Here is a 24249-nt window from a genome sequence, read left to right on the forward strand (position 1 = left end):
TGGGGCTATAATGTACCTCATGGTGATAATAGTTCATAATACTGTATTGCATATATGAAAGTTGGTAAGAGAGTAAATCTTAAAAGATCTCTTCATAAGAAAAATATGTATAACTATGTATGGTGATGGATGTTAACTAGACTGATTGTGGTGATCATTTCACAATATATACAAATATTAAATCATTATATTGTATACCTGAAATTAAAAAAATAAATAAATGAATATAAAAAAATAGTAATAAAATAAAATAAACCTAGAAAATATCCTCAGGTGAGGACAAAAAAAAAAAAAGAAAAAGAAAGAAAAACAGGTGGTAGGCAGGCTGGCTGTATGATTTGGCCAAATGGCCACAAATTTGCCAACCTCAGAGCTAGAGTCTCTCTAGGTCTGCCCTAGTTCTGGCATTATGTGGTTCTTATCTCTATCCTGCTAAAGGTCTACATGAGGCCCAGAGAGAGATTAAGTTTTTTTTATTTTTTTATTCTCACCTGAGGACATTTTTCCATTGTTTGTTCAGACAGAGTAGGAGGGAGAGAGAGGAAGAGAGAGAAACATAAGGGACGCATCGAGTGACTGCCACCCACACAACCCAACCAGTGCCTGGGACAAACTGCAACTGAGGTATGCGCCCTTAGCGGGAACCGAACCCAGGTCTCTCTAGACTGCAGGCGGACGCTCTAACCGCTGAGCCAAATTGGCCAGGTTGAGAGATTATTAAGTTTGAACTCAAATTCGGGCTTCCTGTTGCCCAGTCCAGGGCCCTTAACAAGGCTTTAAGCTGCTGATTTAGTCATGATTTCAGATGTGGTCTTTGTGTCCATGTAGTGCAGAAAATAAATGTGTGGTCAGTGGCCCTTTTCAGGAGTTGACCACGTAAGAGCTGTCCTCTTATTAGTGGCAAGTGGCAACCTAAGTTTCTCACGCCTGACCCTAGGCTTACTCACCTTTTTCGTTTATGTCTCTCCTGGGGTTGGCACAGGCCCACCCGTGTGGCCCATCTGTCCCTTACTATTTGAGTCCCTGTTTTCTTATTGGAGGCCTTCAAAGCAGCTAGAAAATGTATTTTTAACTTTAAGTGGAATTTGGGGTTATCAGCGTGAAGCCTGGAGCAGTTACTCTGAGCAAGGGCTCTTTCAGCCCTGACATTCTATAGCTTTATGGTTCAGTCGAGTGTTCAACTAACTCCGCCCAGCTTCCCAAGCCGGACTTTCACTGTGGGTAATAATTGAGGTATTTGCTCAAGGTCCGGGGAATAATATGCACTTTGTTTGTTTGTTTGTTTGTTTTCATTTCTGTTGTCGTCGGAATCTGCTTGGTTGCCAAGCACCACACTAGTCCGCCTGGTAGTCCTTCCTCTAGGCTCAACTGCTCCAGTCGCCTCGCAACCGCAGCTTTGCGACAGGGGCTTGGGAACGGGACGGGAAGTGTTCGTTGGCGCTCAGGGGGCGGCGGCAACAGCGCCACCTGCCCCGAAGAACCATGCCGCGAGGCAAGTCCCGGCTCAATGTGGAGTGGCTAGGCTACTCGCCTGGGATGCTCCTTGACCACAGGCCGCCCCCGGCGGGGCGCACGCCAAGGAGCCCTGGTCGGTAAGTCACGTGGACACCTGCGCTCGCCTCCTATCGCGTCACCGCAGTGCGCCACGCCTGCGCGCTGCGTCCCGCCACTCGGCGCTCGCCGGCACTTCCGGCGCGGCTATGGCTACCGCTTTTGGCGGAGCCAATTAAGGGTGGCCGTTTAACCCTGTGCGCCTGCGAGGATCTGCTGCGGGTGGCAACGCCATGGAACGCCTTGATAAAGCAGCGCTAAACGCGCTGCAGCCGCCCGACGTCAGGTAGTCCAGAGCGGTAGTCGGGCAGGGATGGGCCCCCGAGCGTGAAGCGAGCCAGCCCGGGCCTGGAGCTGGGCTGAGGGAAGGCCAGAGCCAAAAGGGCAGGCCTGAGAAGTGTGTGACTTCTGGACCCTTGGGGCCCAGCTGCAGGGTGGGGGAGCGGGAAAGCAGGGAAGCAGGTTGGGGCCTGCACGTCTGCACGCCTGGTCCCGGCCCTTCGCTCGGAAACAAGGGGACCAGGGTCATGGGAGGATAGTCTGGCGGGCCTACAGTCTATGCTTTTGTCTTAGCACTTCCTTTCGCTGTCCTCTATACTGCGATCTTCCTGTCTGCAGTCTCTTTACCCAATACAGGGTGTCCCCTTAGTACAGGAGCTCGGCCTTCTCCATCTCCTTGTCCCCTACAGGGCTTGCATCATCGGGGCTTAATAAGTGTTTGATGGATGGATGAATGAATGAATGAATGAATGAATGAAGAAAGAAAGAAAGAAAGAAAGAAAGAAAGAAAGAAAGAAAGAAAGAAAGAAAGAAAGAAAGAAAGAGTAGAGGCTGTCCCTGGTGTGAGACTGCTTCCGTTGGGGAGTTAGTAGGATGGGGCCTGGTGGCTGAATAGAAGGAGTCTGAGAGCAGGTGGTTATGCCCGACTAGCCCAGCCACTGGTACCTTGGTAGGCAAGAGGTTGGGAAGGGATTTAGCTACCATTCAATGATGACCTGTGTGCCAAGCTCAACTTAGGTGCTTTGTTATAGATATTATGAGAATTAAGAAAGTACTTAGTTTCCTGATTTTAAAGAAGAGGAAGGTGACTCAGGGTAAGTGACTTGCCCAATATCACAGTTAGGCCACACAGTAAGAGTTGAAGCTGGCAGCTGACCAAGCCCACTAATCCCAAATCCTGTGATCTTTAGAGCTTGTGCTCTATTTACAGTGTCAGTGTGGGTTTTTATTATCTGCTTGGTGTTTGCTGCAGCCGTTTGTATGAAGAGAGTAAACTAAGTGGTTTTAAGAGTGGGACACAATAAGGTTCATCCTGAATTATTTGTGTGAGACCAACTTTAATTCTGAACTTCCACATTGTTCTTTTCTAACAAGTTTCAGTAACACTCAAAGATACATAGAACAAATCAATTGAATGCCATCAGTTACTTTGTTTAAGAATAAATCACTGGTTGTACCCAAGCTGTCTTAAGCCAGCAGAACTGCCAGCTGCAGTGGGCTGTGGCTGGAAGCCAGGGGGAAAATGCCCTTTAAGCACTAGAGGACGTTTGCTAGTTTTCAAAAGTTTGTGTGCAACTTTATAGTTCCATATTTGTAAGGTCACAACCCAGAGTAAGTTAGATTTTTGGAGTTTAAGGTATAGAGAAAAGAGGAGTTGAAGATAAACTACACATTTTTAAGATATGTTGATTGTGGAGTGTGTGGGGCTAGACATTAACATGCAGAAAAGAAAAGATTGTGTTGGTGGTGGAATTGGAACTGATTTTGTTTGCTTTAAAACATTTTTATGTTATTATATCTTCTTTTCAATAATAAACTTTTTTTCAAAGCCAGAGGTCATCTAAAAAAGAGAGAACCAGTTAATCAGCTCTTTCTCTAGATTCTTAAGCTTTGTTTCTTTATCAGGTTAAATAATCTGAACTTTACATCCCTAAAACACATAATTTAACTCACCATAGAAACACCCTGAGAGTCAAGTTTTTTTTGTTGGGGTCCACAAAAGAATTGGCCAAATCCTGACTTTGTGGAGTTTTTTTTGTTTGTTTTTTAATCCTCACCTGAGGATATTTTTTCATTTTATCATCAGATAGAGTAGAAGGGGGAGAGAGAGAAAGGGGAAGAAACATCCATGTGAGAGAGACACATCAATTGGTTGCCTCCCACACAACCCCAACCAGGGCTGGGAATCCACAACCCATGTACATGCCCTTGACCGGAATCAAACCCATAACTTTTTGGTCTGCAGGCCTACACTCCAGCTGCTGAGCCAAACTGGCCAGGCCTGACTTTGTGTTTTTTATATAACTACTTCAGACACTTGTATTCTTCATGAAGATTACACAATAAATTCCTCTAAACATTTACTGCTAGGAAACAGTTTAAGGACGCTCATGCATATTAGATGAGGAATATATAGCTTAGTGATCACCAAAGTGTAAAATGCTAAAATGTTAAATGTTAAAGAAAATATTAGAACTTCTACATAAATTTTAGTATCTTTTTTAGTATCAATTTTGCATATGTTTTATATTTTAAAGACTATATTAGTAATATGTGTATAAATAATTTATTTAAAATATCAAAATGGTCATATGGGGTATGTGCTCATAACTTTTATTTAATGATAGATTGCACAGTCAAAAAAGTTTGTAACAATTGAAATAAACTTGAGATATTCTTTTTCTTTTGGGGCTGTCAGAAACCTTCCTGCTAATTATATATACAATTTTAAGAATTCCTTTGAGTTTTCTAGAGATACAGAGAGATGTGCAGGACTATCTGGGAGACAAGCTGTCATATCAAGTATTGTAATAACAGGTATAAATGAATGAAGTGTGATTGGATCCCAGAGCAGTGACTCTTTGCAGGGTGTAATCAGGAAAGGTGCCCGAAGGAGAGGCTATTTTGGGGGGACCTTGAAGACTGAGCTGTCTCTTTCCTAAAGATACAAATAAAAACTAAAGCCTCTAGTTGAGGATTACCCAAAAGATAATTAAATTCAAGTGTTGACTCTGGGCATAAAGTTAGAAGTGTGTTAAGTAGTCTGAGGCTGGTTAGATTTAAGGAGGAAAAGGACCTTAAACTAATGATTACAGCTATAGGGTTGGGCTTTTATAATTAATCAGGTGGTGTGTAGGTGTTCAGGGTTGCTGGAAGCTTGCTAAGGCTTCACTTTCAGTAGTGTTGGCTCATTTGTAACAATGCATGGGACAAATGCTAACATTAAAAAGTCAGTAAAAGAGCATCAGGGCTTGGCAAAGTTATTCTGTAAAGGGCCAGATAGTAAATAGTTTAGGTTTTGAGGGCTATATGGTCTACTACTCAGTGCTGCCTTTTTAGCTCTAAAGCAGTCTTAGATGATACATAAACAGATGGGTGAAGTTGTGTCCTAATTAAACTTTATTCACAGAGATAGGTGGTGGACCCCCAGACCTTATTTTGCAGACCCCTGATATACATAATACATTGTAGTTTGCCTTGTTAATTTGTTACATGAATATTTTCTGAATAATAGTTAGAATTCCTCTTAATATCTCCATATATTGATGGTACATCATTTGAGAAATCATTTTCCTATTCTTAGACATTTTTATGTTACCCAGTTTTGTTTATGCTATTATATTAATCTTCATATTGTAAATGTTTTAAGTAGCAGTCTGTTGGACATATTTTTTTTTACGTAGATAATTTTAAAACTTGGTTACATTCTTTAGAATAGTTTTATTGTACTCTGGAACAAAACTATTTGCATTGGAGTATTTTCTTCTTTTTAAAATAGTCCGTGGACAAATAGAATTCAGTGAAGAGAAAGTGCTTTGACATTCAAACTTTTACTGCATCCATGTTATGTGAAAGCCATCTAAAAGGTACTAGAGCTATTTAATTCTAAAGAAATTTGAGTAATTTCCTTCAGCTACATCCAGATTGCTCTAGACTGATTTTTCTTTGGAGATTCTCATGCCTTGTTTGTACAATGTTCAGCTCGTCATTAGTTGTTTTATGTGTATCTTCTCCCTTGCCACCTCCATTGTAAATTCTGTAATTATAGTGTACATTTGCATAGCACTTTGGAGATTACAAACTACTTTCATACTTTGGTACTTCTTTCTCGCTGAATTTGACTGACAATCACTTGGAGATGGGCCTGCAGCTGGGTCTCTAAGATCTTTCAATTTGGAGTCCCTGACTGCTCTTCCTGGGGCCACTGCTTCCAAGGCAGGAGCAGGGTTTCCAGAGTCTTCTCTGTGAGTATTTATAGTGTTTATAGACACAGGAAGGTTTGGAAGTGGCTATACAGGTTCTGATTTTCTCTTTGTTTACTTTATTCCAGAAATGAAAGTTCATTAGCATCTACCTTGAAGACTCTCCTATTCTTCACAGTGTTAATGATCACTGTACCTATTGGGTTATATTTCACCACTAAATCTTATGTTTTTGAAGGTAATCCTATTTTTATAGACATATTACTATATTGAATGTTCTGTGCTTTATGACCTCTTTATAAATGTAAACTGAGTATTCTTAAGTTTGCTTCTTTCTTCTATTTTGCTTTTCAAATATAATGTTGCTCATAATGAGTCTTGCTTCATTTTCATTACTCATAATTATTACAGCTTGACATACTTGTTTATGGTTTTCTATGAAATAGCTTTCAGATCCTTTCTTTTAATATCCTTTTGAGAGCAAAAGTTGACCGACATAGGAGGAGGATTTGGGGGAATGTACCTTTAGTGGCATACATTGGAAGGAAGAGGAAATAAAGTCCCCTTTTTTTGTGTTAGAGATCTTAGATGAAGTGATAATTACAGTTTTCATTCAAAATAGTTTTTCATGTATAAAAGGTATTCAAATCTTTAAATGAATACTTGTTTTAACACCACCCCAAGTGTCACTTTTTAATTCCCTGATTAATTAAATATGTAGCTAATAAAAATTAATCTGCTTTGTTTTTTGTACTGTGATAAATTTTGGAATAAAATGAAAACTTTTTTCTCTTGATAGGCGCCTTTGGGATGTCCAATAGGGACAGCTATTTTTACGCTGCTATTGTTGCAGTGGTTGCTGTCCACGTGGTGCTGGCCCTCTTTGTCTATGTGGCCTGGAATGAAGGCTCACGACAGTGGCGTGAAGGCAAACAGGATTAAAGTACACATCACCTTTTGATAGCATTAAATAAATTTTTTTAAGAATAGAAGATGCATCCGGGATACTGATTATTTCAATAATATTGAAAGAACATGTTAAAATCTGTATAAAGGAGTCATGCGTAACAAGTTTGACTACTGTAAATTTTGATCCTTCTAATACAATGGTTTGTATTGTTCGTTTCAACTGTGCAAGCCTCTCATTTGCCAATGAGAATTTGGAAAAATGAAATTCATTACAAATAATATGTTTAATTACAAATTATTTTGGGAAGAATTTGATTCTTTTACAACAAATATGTTTCATAGCATTTTGTCTTTTAGTTGGTTTTAGTTTTAGTTTTACTTTTCCGGATATATTAATAGGTACACAGTGAAGCAAATCTAAACTTTATTTTTTCTGAAATACTTTTCCTAACTATCATGAAAGTACCAGATCATTGGATTTTGGGTTGTAAATTCCTATGGAAAATTGCTTTAATTGTGAATGCTGGAATTATTCTGAATGTCACTGAGAAATTTCAAATAAAGTATAATCCCTAGTCAGTAGGAATCTTTCATTACATTATTTCATGGGGAAACTAGGCTGAATTCCACCCGTTTTACACGCACTGATTTATTGAAGGATCTCAATAGCAAAGCAGAGCTAGCTACTCCCTAAAGGCCCCTTGCAGGCCAGACTGTGCTTTCAGACGAACTCTTGAATAATCTGTCTTGCTCTTGCTCAACAATGAAGTTATGCTTTAATTACCAGGTTTTTAAAAAAAAATTACCAGGTTTGTCTAAATTCCCTTTAAAGTTATTTTTCCTACTGTTTTTTTTAATACTGTATATGATAGGGATTTACATTTAAATGTTTATTTTTGCATACTTAGGGAGTGTGAACAATCCTGAAAATCGATAGTTTTTATCGATTTTATAGTATCCTTGGGATCTATAGTTTAGTTTTTTTAATCAGAGCTGTTATATCCCAGATATGTATAATTAGATAATTCTTGAGGCTCTTTATGATAGAAAAAGACCCTGTGTTTTTTGTTTTAGTATCTTTAGTTGGTTCTTTCTAGCCACTTGCTACTACTTGTATGCAATCTAAAAGTACACCTGGAAAATTGCATATTAAAACAGAAAGAAAATTTAATTTCCCTATAATTTTGCTTCTTGGAGATAACCACTATTTTGGTTTACATCCTGTGTACATTTCTTTTTTCTTTTTTTTAAATCCTCACCCGAGGACATTTTTCCATTTTTTGTTCAGATAGAGTGGGAGGGGGAGAGAGGAAGAGAGAGAGAGAGAGAGAGAAACATCGACTTGAAAGGGACACATCGAGTAGCTGCCACCCACACGACCAACTAGAGCCGGGGACAAACTGCAACCGAGTTACGCGCCCTTAGCAGGAACCGAACCCAGGTCTCTCTGGACTGCAGGCCGATGCTCTATCCGCTGAGCCAAACTTGTCAGGGCCTGTGTACATTTCTTAATGCTAGTTGGATACTCACTGAGAGTTTGGATTAAGTTCAAATTCTGGCATCTTTTCCTCAGCTATATGCGTTTTATTCACATGGGTGATTAGTGGCCATTTTCTAAAAACAAAAAACACATTCTACATTTATTCTTTCAAGTAGGTATCTCATTGTTCAAATTTTCTGTTACTGTTAATTGCTAATACAATGGACCTTGCTGTAGTGTTTCCCATTACAAATTTGTTTGTTCACCCCTATTTTTTAATGTGGAATTGGATTCTTGCTTAGAGTTAAATGTTGTTTGTTGTTTGTTGTTTAATGTCTTCTACAAACAGTTATTCTAAAGTGTTTTTCTTTAAAAAAAAAGACTAAAGTTTTAGTAAAATATTGTACAAATATAATGTAAAAGTATAGAATACCCCTGTTTGATTCTGGGGTATTGTGTGGTATAATTCTAGATGGTTCCCACTTCAGATGCCTTGTTGTACTTAGAATTGTTTTCCACCTAATTTTCTTTTTCTATAATGCCAAGGTTGTCCTTGTACTTTTGAGATATTATGCTATTTGTAAAATATTTGTGTCTAATATTGGATTAGTTTGTTTGACTTCAGAAATTTGCTGAGTAGATAATGATATGGGTATTTTTCTGCACGTATTTAAACTGCAAAAGCAGTTGTTAATTTCCTCTTGGAAAAAGTATCAAGTGATTGAAATTTAGACTTGGATGCGAGTGTTGTTATTTAGGGGTGTAGTTCGTCCCTCGCCACTTGGCGCTTTGACTTTCCCGGCTTCGCTCTATCGCGGTTTTTTCAAATACTACACTATACTGTATTTAAAAAAACCGCAATAGAGTGCAGTGGCAAAAGTCGAAGCAGGAAGTGGCAGGGGGCGACTGTGTATAAATAAAGAATCCTACTTCGCAGAAATTCATTTATCGTGGTAGAGTCTGGGACTGATTAACCGCAATAAACGAGGGCTGACAGTGTTACAGTATAGACTTGTTTTTAAACCAATTAATTTTTTCCTGAAGTTTCAACTGTTAACTTGTTTGCTGCTATTGAAATAGCATGGTATTTGACATACAGATTTATTGTTCACTGGTTTTCTGTTGCACAATGTACATACTTCAGGATGCATAGAAAGGAAATCTGCAGTTGAGCTCTTATAAATGTTTTAAGATAGGAATATGTTCACTGTCGTTTGAAAACTAATTGTATGAATAATCTTAATTAGGAAGTGTAACTGGAAATGTCAGTACAAACTACTGATATAACTCCTTTTACTGTAACACATTACCCTTCTCACCGCACATCCTTTTTGCCCACCCCCCACCTCAGAATATAATCTCTTTTCCCCATTCTGCTGAAAATAGAAAAGTCTGCTGTAGAATGCATTTGATTTTATTAGCTCTTCAAATGGATACCATTTTATATGTAGCAGCAAAGTTCAGTTTCGAGTTGTTACTGAAAAAATTTAAACCTTTCATTCAAAACAAAACAAACTTATGTTTCCTGGAGATCTAACTGAAACAAACACATTGTGATAATTAGACTGTTTTAATCATGAAACTCTCATCAGAAATTTTGCCAAAAGAGGCAACTGATTGACTTTTTTGGTATTTATTTTCCATTTTCACATAAATTTTATGTATACATCTAGAGTACCCAAGGAGACCAGTAAAAACAGTTAAGTAAGAAGTGCCCAAGGAAAGATGAAAGCTGAAGGTACATGAAATAAAGGATTGAAATCCTATTTTAACCATATCTAGTGTGTATTTCTTGTCTCCAGACAAGTTTATGTTTATTGCTTCATGCTCAAGTGAAATTGTAGACTTGTTTGGCCTTTTTTATAAGTGGTTCAGCTATGGTACTGACTTTGTCACTTGTCTTAGGTCAGCAGCAGATTTCTGTGCTGTCAAGCACTCTGCATCCTCCACCAGAGTAGTACAACTTTATTAATTCAGATTCAACTCATATTTAAGATAAATTTTGCTAGAGCTGGACTGAAGCAGCATATTAATAACTTGACAATATTTTTTTTTATTTTTGGCAGGGGGAAGGGTCACCTGAGAAAATAAGTTATTTTCAGGGACTTTGGGAGCCTAATGATAAATATTACATGTAATCTGTGAAGAGCTTAAACCCTTACATATTTATTAAAGTATTCTGGAATTCCTAAAGTTACCATCATTCCTGGCCATGCTTTTCTTGCCTGTTTTGTTGCTATGTGTACTTGAAAATAATATCTGTGTTGTTTTTAAGATGTTCTACAAGTCATTTTTGTCAGTTACACAGACTAGTCTTCCTTTTTTTCACGTTCAGTGAAATCTCACTGAACAGTAATAATAGCAATAGCTAACAACATCTGCACAGCACCTTACAGTTTGCAAAGAACATTCACATATTCTTGTTCGAGTTTTGCATAGTGAACCTTTTACCCGATGTTTCTTGACATCAATGCTTAAAATGGTTAGAATCTTTAAATCATTAGAGTCATTGAATATGCTGTCGTCTTCAATAGTGCCCTGACTAGGGGCAGACTAGATGCTCTATGTTGAAAACTGTGTAATTATCAAAATGGGGGGCTTGAATTTTTTAGCCACCTGAATCAGATTTTCTTTTGTTAAGTGATACTTTTTAAACCATTATCTGGATGGATTTTGTATTCATTATCTTCTAGCCTGTAATTTGTATAAATTTACCATCTGTTGTCATTAAAAAGGTATTCGTAATGCCACTTTGATGTGTCCTGATTCAATTAATAGTAACTTTATTAAACTCTGTTTTTTTTAACATTTGTTTGACTCTCTGTTTATATCATATAGAATATGTACAGAGCTATTAAGGGTAGGCTTTTATGCAATAAATGTAGACCAGAATGCTCAAACTGATGGGGATCTTTGAGGAGTACTTAGGAAGGGCTGGTTAGACTCCATCGCAATGGGCCCATCAGAATTTGTGTGGCAGTGGCGAAAAGAAAGCAGCTCCTTGCCCTGTGGCTTTTTGAAAATTTTCACTTAGGGGTGGATGGGCTTCAAACACTTCTAAAAGAGAGACTGAGAAATACTTGTGGCTAATTAACAATGGGGGTAGTCAATTCCTGATGATGTCCAGCATGCCACCCCTCATGCCAGTGTTCTTTGTCCTTTGTCCTCTAGCCACCTGTTGATTATACTCATTCCAGCTCCTTTCTGCACTTCTGAGGGATTCAGCTAGTTCTTATTAATAAATCCTATCTCCTTCCAAAAAAAAGATATCTTGGTATCAAAATATACAGATTATATACAATTATATTTATATACAAAAATAGATTACAAAATATCCAGGGAACTCAGTAGACTTGTAATGACCTTTTAGAAACCATTAGAATCATCTTATAGGATTTACTGCGCAGACCTAACCCAGAACTACGGAATCAGAACCTCTGGGGGTGGAGCCTGGAAACATATTTATGACAGGCTGTAATCTGACACAGCCAATTTGAGGACCTCTGCTAGGGATTGAGAATTGTGTATGTATTTTTTTTTTTTTAATGTTGTACTTGAAGATACTTGTATAAAGCAGGCCTGAAATAGCAGGCACTTTATTAGACAAAGGTAGAATCCTGTATAATGCTATTGAAGGTTAAATTTAAAGTCAGGAGACCTTTACTGGGTCCCTAACTATTCATATTGACTTTGCTTCACTGTTAATAAATTATGTTAAATGAAAACTGTAGTACAAGGGATAGCCCACTTAGAAACAGCTTAGGCTTGCTAAGAAATGGCCATGCTGCCCCCCTGATGCCTTCCTTCCCCTTACACAGTTTGGGTGAATCTGGTTACCAAAGTAAAGGAAGTAATGGAGCAAACCAGAAATGGTTTCCCAGGCATATCTGCTTTTTTAATAGTGTAATTCCCCTGTCCCCAAATATTTTTTCTCTCACTGCTTACATCTTTCCACTTCATTTCACATACACTCTGCTGTTTTGCCTAAAAAAATGTGCATTTAGGTTAACACTGTTAGAAAATACAGGATTCTGGTGGAGAGCAATTGCTCACACCCTGGTGGCTCAGTTTATGTGTCCCTCCAAAAGAGCATCTGGCTGCCCCGAGGTAATAAATATTAGAAGTTACACTCCCTGTATCTGTCCATTTATTGCCATCTTCACTACTACTACCTTGGTCTGGACCAGCTTCACTCCTCACCTGACACCTCTAACTGTTCTTGCTCCTGTAGTCATTTCACCACAAAGCAGCTTGAAGATGTCTTTAAAAATATTAGATCATAATGAACAAAATAAGCTAACAAAATAGAAACATATTTATAGATAGGGACAGACTGACAGCTGACAGAGGGAAAGGGAATTGCAGGGCTGGGTGAAAAAGGTGAAGGCGTGAAGAAAAATAAAATAAAACCCAGACACAGAAAACTAAGGTGATTACCAGAGGGAAAGGTAGAAGAGAGTAAATGAGAGATAAATGGTGGCAGAAGACTCGACTTTGGGTGATGAACACACAATACAATAACAGATAATGTATCAGAGTTGTACGCTTGAAACTTATATAATTTTCTTAACCAATGTCACCCCAATAAATTCAAGTAAATATATACATACATATCTAAGAAAATGATATCAGGTATGCCATATCTCTACTCAAAATGCTCCAAATAGCTGCCAGTGTTGCTCAGAGTAAGATCAAAACTTCATACACAGCCTACAAGTAAGGCCACTTACCTTCATTTCATTCGCTCCCCCCTTATTCAATATTTGCCATCCTGTGGGATCTTTCTGTTCCCCAAACCTCCCATCTTTACTTCCACCTCACAGATTTGCATTGGCTGTTCCCTCTGCCTGATGCCCTCTCCTCCAGATCTTTCCAGGGCTGGCTTTTTTTCACCTTTTAGATCACAACTCTTGTATCACCTCCCCAGAGAGCCCTTCCCTGACCAACTAATGGAAAGTTGCAAGACCCCCACTTCTCACAACATGTAACATGGAATGAAGTTATCTTGTTTATTTGTTTATCTACCTCCCTCCACTGACACGTAAGCTCAGGAGGTTAGGCATTGTCTTGTTCACCACTGAATCCCCAGTCCTAGCATTTATTTTAGTTAAGTGCAAGTAACAAAATGCAGTTCAAACTGGCCTATATAATGGAAAAGGCCAGAGATGGGGCTAATCCACTGGCACAGTTTAATTAGGGTTTTTGCTCCATTTCTCTGTAATCTTCTCTGCATGTCCTTCTCAATGTGTTGACAAAGTCTTCAGGCTTCCGTCCCTCATGATGACAAAATAGCTGCAGCCATTCCAAGGCTTCATCAGTACACCACAGACAGTTACCAACCACTGAGTAAACCCCCTGGGCTTTACTCTGGATTAATTCAGGTTACATGCCCACCCGTGAAACAATCACTGTGGTCAGGCAATGCCAAGCATTGGTGGGTTTATACATGGACAAGTGCCCAGTCCCAAATCAATCACTTGGGGATTATACTGGTTAATTTAGGCACCTGGGTGGCTACCCTGAGGGAGGGTTTTGATGCTGGTGAGGCTCCAGCAGTGTTATCTGCAGGGCTCAACTAATTGTTAAATGAATAAAGCAATGTGAAGTACTTGCATATATTGTGTGTAAAGATATGGATATGACTGAGGCTATGGATATGTAGATAGGTATAGATATAGACATAGATATGAATGTAGGGATGGAAGGCATGCACCTTGGATCATGGAACAAATGTCAATGGCAAGATAAGGTAGGTCCATCCTCCAGAGGACCTTACAGCTGTGTGAGGGCTTGGCCCCTAGTAAGTGGCAAGATACCAGCACATTCCCTCTGTACCAAATTTTGTCAGCTGTGCCTCAGGAAGAAGACAAACAGTTGGAGGGTCATCACATTCTTCCATCTGTACCTGTGGCTCTCTGTTCCCAGGACTCTGCATTCTTCTCTGAAGCCCCAAGCACACCTTGTTTCTCAATCACTCCTTATTCCCACTCCTCACCACACATTTTGGATTCTTTGGAAACACTGGTACCCATGGGAGGCATGCTCTGTGCCTACACACAGCAAAGCAGAAGTGTAGGTGCATATGCTCTTTGTGACATGGCCCCCAGGGTTTTCCTGTTTAACGAGGTCTCACAGAAGGTAACAACTGCAGTCATTCAGCTAAAATTTCATTTAACACATGTCCTGAAGACAATGCTCTAGTGGCAAGAGGCAGCCTGCACCTGGGTCCAGTAACACCCTGTGCTCTGTTGTGTGATTGTGCAATGATCAGCAACATCATCAAGTTCAGGTCTGTTGTGCTATTATGCACAAAACGAGAAAGAATTAAGACTAGAACCCAGCTGGTGTGACTCAGTGGTTGAGCATGGACCCATGCACCAAGAGATCGCCGGTTTGATTCCCTGTCGGGCACATGCCCAGGTTGTGGGCCCAATCCCCAGTGGGGCCATGCAGGAGGTGGCCAATAGATGTTCTTGCTCATTGATGTCCCTATCTCTCTCACACTCTCCCTCTCTCTCTAAATATCAATAAAGAAAAAATTTTAAAGAAAGAATTAAGAGTAGAAACAAAATCTAATTTTCTCAGTTATGTGTAAACTACAGAAATATGTACTCTATTTTAAACAAAAATGAATGTTGAATGGTCAGATTCTGTTGCTTTAAAATATTCACAGTAGAAAATGAAAATCTTTTGGGGGCTTTGAAAAATGAAGTCTGTTCACATTTTTATATTCTTTTTCCTAAAAGTTGGATGTAGAACAGATTCACTGCACTACACCTTTTTTTCCCCTAGTATTTCTTCTGTTTCTAGCTAGAGACACAGTCCTCATTCTCCACTAGGCTCACGCCTCACTCTCAACACACCTTGAACCAATAGAATTAAGATTAAAAGCTGAGTGGGAAAGGAACAGAAAAATCAGTGAAATGGAATAAGCAAGAGAAGTTAAACCAGTTCTTCCAACTGACTTGGCAAATGGGTTTGGTGGTGATTGCCAGCTGTGGTAGGTAGAATTTGAAGATACCTCCAAGAGTCCCACTGTCTGGTATACAAACCTTTGTATCCTCCTCCCCTTGGATTTGGATGGAACCTGTGAATATGATGGGAGAGTCGCTTCCTTGACTTGGTTACGGTGTTAGTGTGCTTGAGCTGTCATACAAAGTACCACACATAGACTGGGTACCTGAAGCAACAGGAAATCTATTTTTCATGGTTCTAGAGGCTGGAAGTCAAAGATCCATGTGTTGGCAGGGTTGATTTCTTCTGAGGCCTCTCTCCTTGACTTGTAGATGTCTGTTTTCTCACTGTGTCATCACATGCTCGTCCCTCTGTGTGTGTCTGTGTGTCTTACCCAACTCTTATAAGCACCCCATTCATACTGAATTAGACCTCATCCTAATGACCTCACTTGATAACTTCTATATAGACCCTTTCTCAAAATACAGTCACATTCTGAGATACTACAAGTTAGGACTTTAGCATGTGAATTTTGTGGGGACACATTTTATCCCATGACAATTATGCTATACAGTGTGGTAGGCAGAATGACTCCCCAAAGATGTTCATGTCTGACTCTGTAACCTGTGAATATGTTACTTGACCTGGTAAAGGAGAATTAAAGGTGCAGATGGAATGCAGGTTGCTATTTAGCTGACCTTAAGAGAGAAAGAGTATCCAAGATTATCTGGGTGGGCCCAATGTTATCATAAGGGTCTTGTAGTAGGCTAAAAACTGATATCCCAAAGATATATTTACTTACTAATTCCCAGAATCTGTGAATATTACTTTATATGGCAAAACAGTGAGCATTGCCATATACTGGAAAAGCTGTGATTAATTTAAGGATTGGGAGAAGGAGTTTATCTGGATTGTCCTGGTGGTATAATATTTGATAATCCTTGATAACCTAAATGCAATCATACATATCCTTATAAGTGGAAGCAGAGGGAGTTTGAAACAGACCCACACATAGGAGAAGACTATGTAAAGAAAGGTAGAGACTAGAATGATGCAGCCATTGACTCAAGGAAACCTGGGGCCAGCAGAAGCTGAAGAGGCAGGGAAGGATCCTCCCCTAGAGCCTCTGAAGGGAGCACAGCCTTGCCAATGCCTTGATTTTAGACTTCTGATTTCCAGAACTGTGAAATAAATTTTCATTGTTTTAAACCACCAAGTTTGTTGTAATACATGATGACTGCCACATGATACTAATACAGGTCCTTAAAAGTGAAAGAGGGAAGTGCAAAAGGAAGTCTCAGTGGTAGGATGTGAGAAGGACTCCAGCTTTCAAGATGGAGGAAGGGAGTCAGGAGCTAGAGAATGTGAACAGCCTCTAGAAGCTAGAACCCCATGATTGCAGTTCTCTGGATAGGTCACTGGCTCTTCAGACCACCAACTGCCCAATGATGTGTTTAAGAGAGTTCCAGGGGAGTTTCATGATTTGGTTCTCCTGACTCTACTCTCAAATTTCTACCTGGACAAGCTCTAGTGACCCATGCATTTCCATACAGGCAAGCATAACATTCAACCAGTTATGCTCACACTTGTATGCTCAGTACCTTGCTGTGTGCCTGGTACAGAACAGATGTCCAGTACATGTGTTGAGTGAATAAATGTCATTCCATATTGTGTCCCTTTTTAGCATTCTTTCTGTTGAGTTTAACATTAGCATATTCGTTCTGTTTCCTTGAGCCCCTGAGTCAGCTGAGCCTGCTTTGGAGGGGGAGTACTAGGGGGCATGTGCAGCCCTGCCAAGGGCTTACCCCACACTGGTGGCAGAGTGATTTCCAGAATTAAGCCCTATATCTGTATTCAACATAGTGTTTTCTACCGAATGTTCATTATCTATATTCCATATCATTCAAACACATGGTTCTTTATATATAAGAAATAGATGTAGTTTCCATTCTAGAAGGTGTGTATTCTTTCTGCTAATGCAGTGGGTTTTAAAATTTTAATTTGTAGCAATTCCATAATAACAAGTGATAATTTTTATGTTGTTATCTGTTTCATTTGGCTTTGACTTTACTAATAATAATCAGTCTCCTCCTTCTAATAACTTTATTATTATCTGCAATTCAATTTAGCAGAGACTATGGGCATTCCTGTTTCAGGAGGGCCCCTCTAATCAGAAACAACAGATGTTTTAATTGTAACATTGAAATCAAGGAGCAAGCTTCCTGAAGCCTGATCACATGTTAAAATGTGTGTAATTATTTGAACAAAATAAGCACTAGTATGTTGAATATTTAATTATTTTCATTATGAATATGTAATGTGGTTTTTTTGTGCTTAACAAGATCTCTCTATACTAACAGCCTCCTTTTAATGACTAATAAAAGTCATTATTTTTCATGTTCTAAAAACTGTTTAGTGTATTTTCAGATAATCTATCAGACTGGCCCTTGTAAATTGGCCCAATGGACTGTGTTTGAACTTCCTATTCCAAAATCTGTGTGTCGTATAAGATCCTAAATAAAAAACACATTTAATAGACTTTTTTTTAGCGGACTTTTAAGTTCACAGCAAAATTGAGTGTAAAGCATAGAAAGTTCCCATACACCCGCTTAACCCTCCCTCTGGCCTCCCCTACCATCAACATTCCCTACCAGACAAGTATATTTGTTATAATTAATGAACCAACATTGACACATTATCACCAACCAAAGTCCATAGCTTACATTAGGGTTCATTCTTGCTGTAGTACATTTCATGGATTTGGACAAATGTATAGTGACATGTATCCTTTATTACAGTATAATACAGAATAGTTTCTTTTTTTAAAATTAATTAATTTATTTTTGTTACTGATGTTCTTCCTTTTTACCCACTGATTCTCCACTCCCCTTTGCTCCCCATCCTGTCCCCAGCTTTGTTGTCCATGTCCATTGTTCATGCATACATACATATAAGTTCTGTGGTTTATATTTCCCCCAGCACGCCCTCTTCAGAGAAATGTCAATCTGTACCCCATTTCCAGGTCACTGGTACTACCCCATTCCTCAGACTGTTATGTTCATTATATTCCATAAATAAGTGAGATCATATGATACTTGATTCCTCTGTTTGTCTTGTTTCGCTTAAATGATACTTTCCAGGTCCCTCCATGTCATCTCAAAGGATAAGAAATCTTTCTTTCTTACAGCTGCAGAGTACTCCATTGTGTATATGTACCACTGCTTTTTTATCCATTCGTCTACTGATGGGCACTTGGGCTGTTTCCAGATCTTAGCGATTGTAAATAGTGCTGCTATGAACATGGGGGTACATATATTCTTTCTGATTAATGTTTCAGGCTTATTAGGGTATATTCCTAGAAGTGGGATCACTTGGTCAAATGGAAGTTCAATTTTTAATTTTTTGAGGCAACATCATAGTGTTTTGCATAGTAGCTGCCCCAGTCTGCATTCCCACCAGCAGTGCACTAGAGTCCCCTTTTCTCCACACTCTTGCCAGCACTTCTTGTTTGATGATTTGTTGATGGCGGTCATTCTGACAGGTGTGAGGTGATACCTCATTGTTGTTTTAATTTGCATCTCTCTGATGATTAGTGATGTTGAGCATTTCTTCATATGTCTTGTAGCCATTTGTATATCCTTTTTGGAGAGGTATCTATTTAGTTCCTCTGCCCATTTTGTAATTGGGTTCTTTGTCTTCCTCTTGTTGACTTGTATGAGCACTCTATATATATTGGAAATTAACCCCTTATCTGATATGTCATTGGCAATTATACTCTCCCATAGAGTGGGTTGCCTTTCCATTTTGATGATTGTATCTTTTGCTGTGCAGAAGCTTTTGAGTTTGATGTAGTCTCCTGTATTCATTTTCTCCTTTGTTCCTGTTGTCTTAGGTGATGCATCAGTGAAAATTCTGCTGCGTATGATGTCTGAAATTTTGTTGCCTACATTTTCTTCTAGGATTTTTATGGATTCGCAAGTCACATTTAAGTTTTTTATCCATTTTGAGTTTATTCTCGTGTATGGTGTAAGTTGATGGTCTAGTTTAATTTTTTTGCAAGTAGTTGTCCAATTTCCCCAACACCATTTATTAAAGAGGCAGTCCTAACTCCACTGTATGCTCTTGCCACCTTTGTCAAATATTAATTGAGCATATTGCCTTGGGTCCATTTCTGGGTTCTCTGTTCTGTTCCACTGGTCTATATGCCTGTTATTGTGCCAGTCCCAGGCTGTTTTGATTACAGTGGCTTTGCAGTATAACGTGAAATCTGGTAATGTGATCCCTCCAACTTTGTTCTTCTTTTTGAAGATTGCTGTGGCTATTTGAGGTCTTTTTTGGTTCCATATGAACTTTTGAAGTATTTGTTCTAGTTCTGTGAAGTATGTCGTTGGTATTTTGATGGGGATTGTATTGAATCTATAGATTGCTTTGGGTATTATGGACATTTTAATGATGTTAATTCTTCCAATCCCTGAACAAGGTATGTGCTTCCACTTTTTTATATCTTGCATTATTTCTTTTTTCAAGGACCTGTAGTTTTCTGCGAATAGTTCCTCTATTTCTTTGGTTAAGTTTTTCCCTAGGTATCTTAATTTTTTTCCTGCAATGGTAAATGGGATTGTTTTTTTAGTTTCTCTTTCTGTGCGTTCCTCATTGGTGTATAAGAATGCCATCGATTTCTTAATGTTAATTTTGTATCCTGCTAATTTGTCAAATTCATTTATTAAGTCTAGTAAATTTTTGATGGAGTCTTTGGGGTTTTCTACGTATCGTATCATGTCATCTGCAAATAATGACAGTTTTACTTCCTCCTTTCCCATTTGGATCTCTTTTATTTTTTCCTCCTGTCTGATTGCTGAGCTAAGACTTCCAGTGCTATATTAAATAAGAGTGGTGAAAGTGAGCATTCTTTCCTTGTTCCTGTTCTTAAGGTAAATGCTTTTAATTTTTGCCTATTGAGTATGATGATGGCTGTAGGTCTTTCATGTATGACCTTTATTATGTTGAGATATGATCCCTCTATTCCCAGATTGCTGAGCGTTTTTATCAGAAATGGGTGCTGGATATTGTCAACTGCTTTTTCAGCATCTATTGATATGATCATATGATTTTTATCTTTCATTTTGTTTATATGGTGTATAACATATATTGATTTGCGAATATTGTACCAGCATTGCATCTCTGGGATGAATCCCACTTCGTCATGGTGAATAATTTTTTTGATGTATTGCAGGATCTGATTTGCTAGTATTTTGTTCAGGATTTTGGCATCTATGTTCATCAGGGATATTTGTAGTTTTCTTTCTTTGTAATGTCTTATTCTGGTTTTGGAATTACAGTTATGCTGGCCTCATAAAACGAGTTTGGAAGGCTTCCTTCAACTTGAATTTTTTGAAATAGTTTGAGGAGAATTGGTATTATTTCTTCTTTGAATGTTCAGTAAAATTCCCCTTGGAGCAGTCTGGGCCTGGGCTTTTGTTTGCAGGGAGTTTCTTGATTACATCTTCAATTTCTTCTGTTGTTATTGGTCTGTTCAAGTTTTCTATCTCTTTCCGGTTCAGTTTTGGGAGACTATGTGTTTCTAGAAATTTGTCCATTTCTCTTAGATTGTCGCATTTGTTGCCGTATAATTGTTCATAATATTTGGTAACAATCTGTTGTATTTCTGTGGTGTCAGTTATTATTTCTCCTCTTTCATTTCTGATTTTGTGTATTTGGGTTCTATCTCTTTACTTCTTGCTGAGTCTAGCCAGGTGTCCATCAATGTTGTATATCTTTTAAACGATCCAGCCCTGTTTCATTGATCCTTTGAATAGTTTTTTGGTCTCCATGTCATTTATTTCTGCTCTGATCTTTACTATTTTCTTCCTTCTACTTGCTCTGGGGTTTTCTTTTTGTTTGTTCTCTAGTTCTTTAAGTTGTGAGGTTAGATCTTCTGTTAGAAATTTTTCTTGCTTCTTGAGGTAGGCCTGTAGTGCTATGAACTCCCTCTCAGAACTCCTTTTGCTGCATGCCATAGATTTTGTGTCATTGTGTGTTCATTTTCATTGGTTTCCAGGAAGTTTTAATTTCTTCCTTGATCTCCTGGGTAACCCATTCATTGTTCAATAATATGCTATTTAGCCTCCATGTTTTCGAATGTCTTTGCATGTTCTTCTTGGAATTGATTTCTAGTTGCATGCCATTGTGATCTGAGAAGATGTTTGATACGATTTCAATGTTCTTGAACTTGTAAAGACTTAGTTTCTGCCCTAACATATCATTTATTTTTGATAATGTCCCATGTGCACTTGAGAAGAATGTGAATTCTGCAGTTTTGGGGTGTAACTCTCTGTAGATATCTATTAAATCCATTTGATCTAGTGCTTCATTTAGAGTCTGTGTTTCCTTGTTAATTTTTTGTCTAGAAGATCTATCCAGTGATGTCAGCGGGGTGTTGAAGTTCCCTGCTATAATTGTATTGCTGTTGATTTCTCATTTGAAGTCCTCCAAAAGATTTTTAATATATGTTGGTGTTCCTAAATTGGGTGCATATATGTTTACCAAGGTTATAACTTCCTGTTGGATAGATCCTTTCAATATTATGTAGTGACCTTTTTTGTCCCAAGTTATGGCCTTCATTATGAAATCTACTTTATCAGATATGAGTATTGCTACTCCAGCTTTTGTTGCTTTCCGTTTGCTTGAAAGATTTTTGTCCATCCCTTCACTTTCAACCTATGTGAGTCTGTTGTTGAGTTGGGTCTCTTGTAAACAACATATATGTGACTTATACTTTCTTATCTAGTCACCTACTGTGTGTCTTATTATCGTAGCATTCAAACTATTCACATTTAAGGTGATAATTGATATGTACTTATTTCTTGCCGTTTTTCTTTTTTTTAGTGTGGTTCTTTTTTCTTCCCATTTCTTCTACTAATTATAGCAGTCCTTTTAGCATATCTTGCAGTGCTGGTTTGGTGATAATATATTCCTTTAGCCTTTTTTTTTTTTTTTTTTTTTGTCTGGAAAGCTCTTTATTTGACCTTCTATTTTGAATGATAGCCTTGCTGGATACAATAGTCTTGGATTGAGATCCTTGTTTTTCATGAACTTTATTACTTCATGCCACTCCCTTCTGGCTTGTAGTGTTTCTGTTGTGCAGTCAGCTGAGAGCCTTATGGGGTTTCCTTTGCAGGTAACCTGTTGCTTATCTCTTGCTGACTCTAGGATTCTCTCTTTGTCTTTAATTACTATGTGTCTTGGTATAGGCCTGTTTGGGTTCTTCTTACTTGGGCCTCTCTGTGCTTCTTGATCTTGAATGCCTTCTTCTTTCACCAAGTTAGGAAAGTTTTCTGTCACTGTTTCTTCAAGTATATTCTCTAACCCTTGCCAGTTTTCTTCCTCTTCGGGGACTCCTATGATGCGAATGTTATTACGTTTCCAGTTGTCCCACATTTCTCTTAAGCTATCTTCCTGTTTTTTAATTGTTTTTTTCCTTTCGGTTTTTTTATTTGTTGATTTTTGTCTACCCTGTCCTCCAATTTACTGATCCGGTCCTCAGCTTCCTTTACTCTGCTAGTTAGTCCTTTCAATGTGTTCTTCATTTCTATGTCTTTCTTCATTTCCACTTGGTTGGTTTTCAATGTTTTTATATCTTTACTCATGGTGCTGATGTCCTTACTCATGCTATTGTGCTTCCTCAAGATCATGGCTCTGCACTCTACCTCTTGATAATTTGCTTAGCTGCATTCATTTATTTCATCTTTGATAGAGTTCTCTTGTTCTTTCATTTGGGATTTGTTTCTTTGTTTCACCATTTTGGCTATCTCAGTGGGTTTTGGAGCCTGCCAAATTTTCCCTGTGAGTGTTTGTGTTCTGCTGTATCTGGCTCCTTCTACTGGGTTTGCATGTGCCTGGGTGGGCCCACGTTCAATACCCCTGGCAAGTCTTACTTTCCTGGGTAGATTTGCAAGTCCAGGACAGGTTCAGTTATCCTCTAGCTTTTTCCTGGTGGCTAGTAGTCTCAGTTACTCAATTCCTTGGAATGTAGACCTGGTGTTCTGTATAAGTGGATTTCCAGAAGATGGGATAGATTCTGGTTTTTAATGAGCCTCGCCTGGGAAAGGCTGAATCTCCAATGGGGTTGGGGGGGGCGCACTGCTGCTTTCCCCTACATCTTGTGGAAGGAGCACACTGGCCACTGGCCTTTTTGAGTGCAACTCAGCAAAAACTCTGAGTACTCTCCAAATCCTGGGTGTCCCCACAGAGTTTCAGCCGTCTGCCCTTCCTCTGCTGTAGCCTCCAGGTGAGTGGCTGTGGGTATTTCAGTGCTCTGTCATGGCTCTCTGCACTGTGGAGCAGGCTTGGTCTTTGTTCCCCAAGGGCGCTGCTCACAGCTAAGACTGATGTTGGTCATGGGCCCCCAGCCCACCACCCTCTCATGCCTCTGCAGATCCTACCAGTTTCCCTGGGTATATGGTCCTGTCCTGCTGCTTTTCTGTTGCTTTTTTTCCGAGGATTTTTATTTATTTCAGCTGTAATTCTCGTCTGTTCCTGGGAGATCATCTATGTAGCTTCTATCCACTCCGCCTCCATTTTCACATCATCTAAGCCTATCTTGTGTGCAGCTGTGTGGCACAGGCCTCTCTGGTGCCTTTGCATCCTGCAGGTCCCACAGGTAATTGGATAGCACAGTGCCTTTGGGGACCGGGCTCTAGGGCCATGTTAAAGGTCCTGGGTAGCACAGGCCTCTCTAGTGCTTTAGCACCCTGCAGACCCGCGGGTAATTGGATGGCACAGTCCCTGCTGGGTTGCACAGTCCTCTCTGGTGCTTCAGTACCCCAACGGTCCCGGGGGTAATTTGATGGCACAGTCCCTCCTAGGTGGTACAGGCTTTAGCAACCTGCAGGTCCCGCAGGTAACTAGAACTCACATCTCTGCTGGGTCTCACAGGCCTCTCTGGTGCTTCAGCACCCCACAGGTTCCACGGGTAACTGGATATAGCACAGTCCCTGCTGGGTAGCACAGGCCTCTCTGGTGGTCCCTGCATCCTTCACTTCCTGTGGGACGGCAGCTGGATCATACCAGTATCTCTAGGGCTTTCGCTTCCCACTGCTCTTTTGGGCTACTGGACTACACAGGCCTCTGTGGAGCCCCAGGTCCAGCTTCTGG

General features: G+C 39.3%; 1 protein-coding gene across 2 annotated transcripts; it reads left to right on the forward strand.

Moving 5' to 3' along the window:
* The first annotated feature begins 1437 nt into the window (after positions 1-1437).
* VMA21 (vacuolar ATPase assembly factor VMA21) lies at positions 1438-7982 on the forward strand. 2 transcript variants are annotated; one of them, XM_036271003.1, is made up of 3 exons: positions 1438-1592; positions 5882-5991; positions 6553-7982. In XM_036271003.1, exons 1-3 carry the CDS (start codon positions 1483-1485, stop codon positions 6693-6695), a joined length of 363 nt encoding a protein of 120 aa, XP_036126896.1. In that variant the 5' UTR covers positions 1438-1482; the 3' UTR covers positions 6696-7982. The 2 variants fall into 2 exon arrangements, with proteins under 2 accessions (XP_036126896.1, XP_036126895.1); XM_036271002.1 differs by lacking the exon at positions 1438-1592 and adding an exon at positions 1671-1837.
* Positions 7983-24249: the final 16267 nt, after the last annotated feature.

The sequence above is a fragment of the Molossus molossus genome, unplaced genomic scaffold, assembly GCF_014108415.1.
Source record: "Molossus molossus isolate mMolMol1 unplaced genomic scaffold, mMolMol1.p scaffold_m16_p_2, whole genome shotgun sequence".
Lineage (NCBI taxonomy): Eukaryota > Metazoa > Chordata > Mammalia > Chiroptera > Molossidae > Molossus > Molossus molossus.

Coding starts and splice junctions, on each gene's coding strand:
- VMA21 (XM_036271003.1), top strand. CDS start 1,483: ATGCCGCGAGGCAAGTCCCGGCTCAATGTGGAGTGGCTAGGCTACTCG. Junction 1,593..5,881: donor ACGCCAAGGAGCCCTGGTCG/GTAAGTCACGTG, acceptor ACTTTATTCCAG/AAATGAAAGTTCATTAGCAT. Junction 5,992..6,552: donor TAAATCTTATGTTTTTGAAG/GTAATCCTATTT, acceptor TTCTCTTGATAG/GCGCCTTTGGGATGTCCAAT.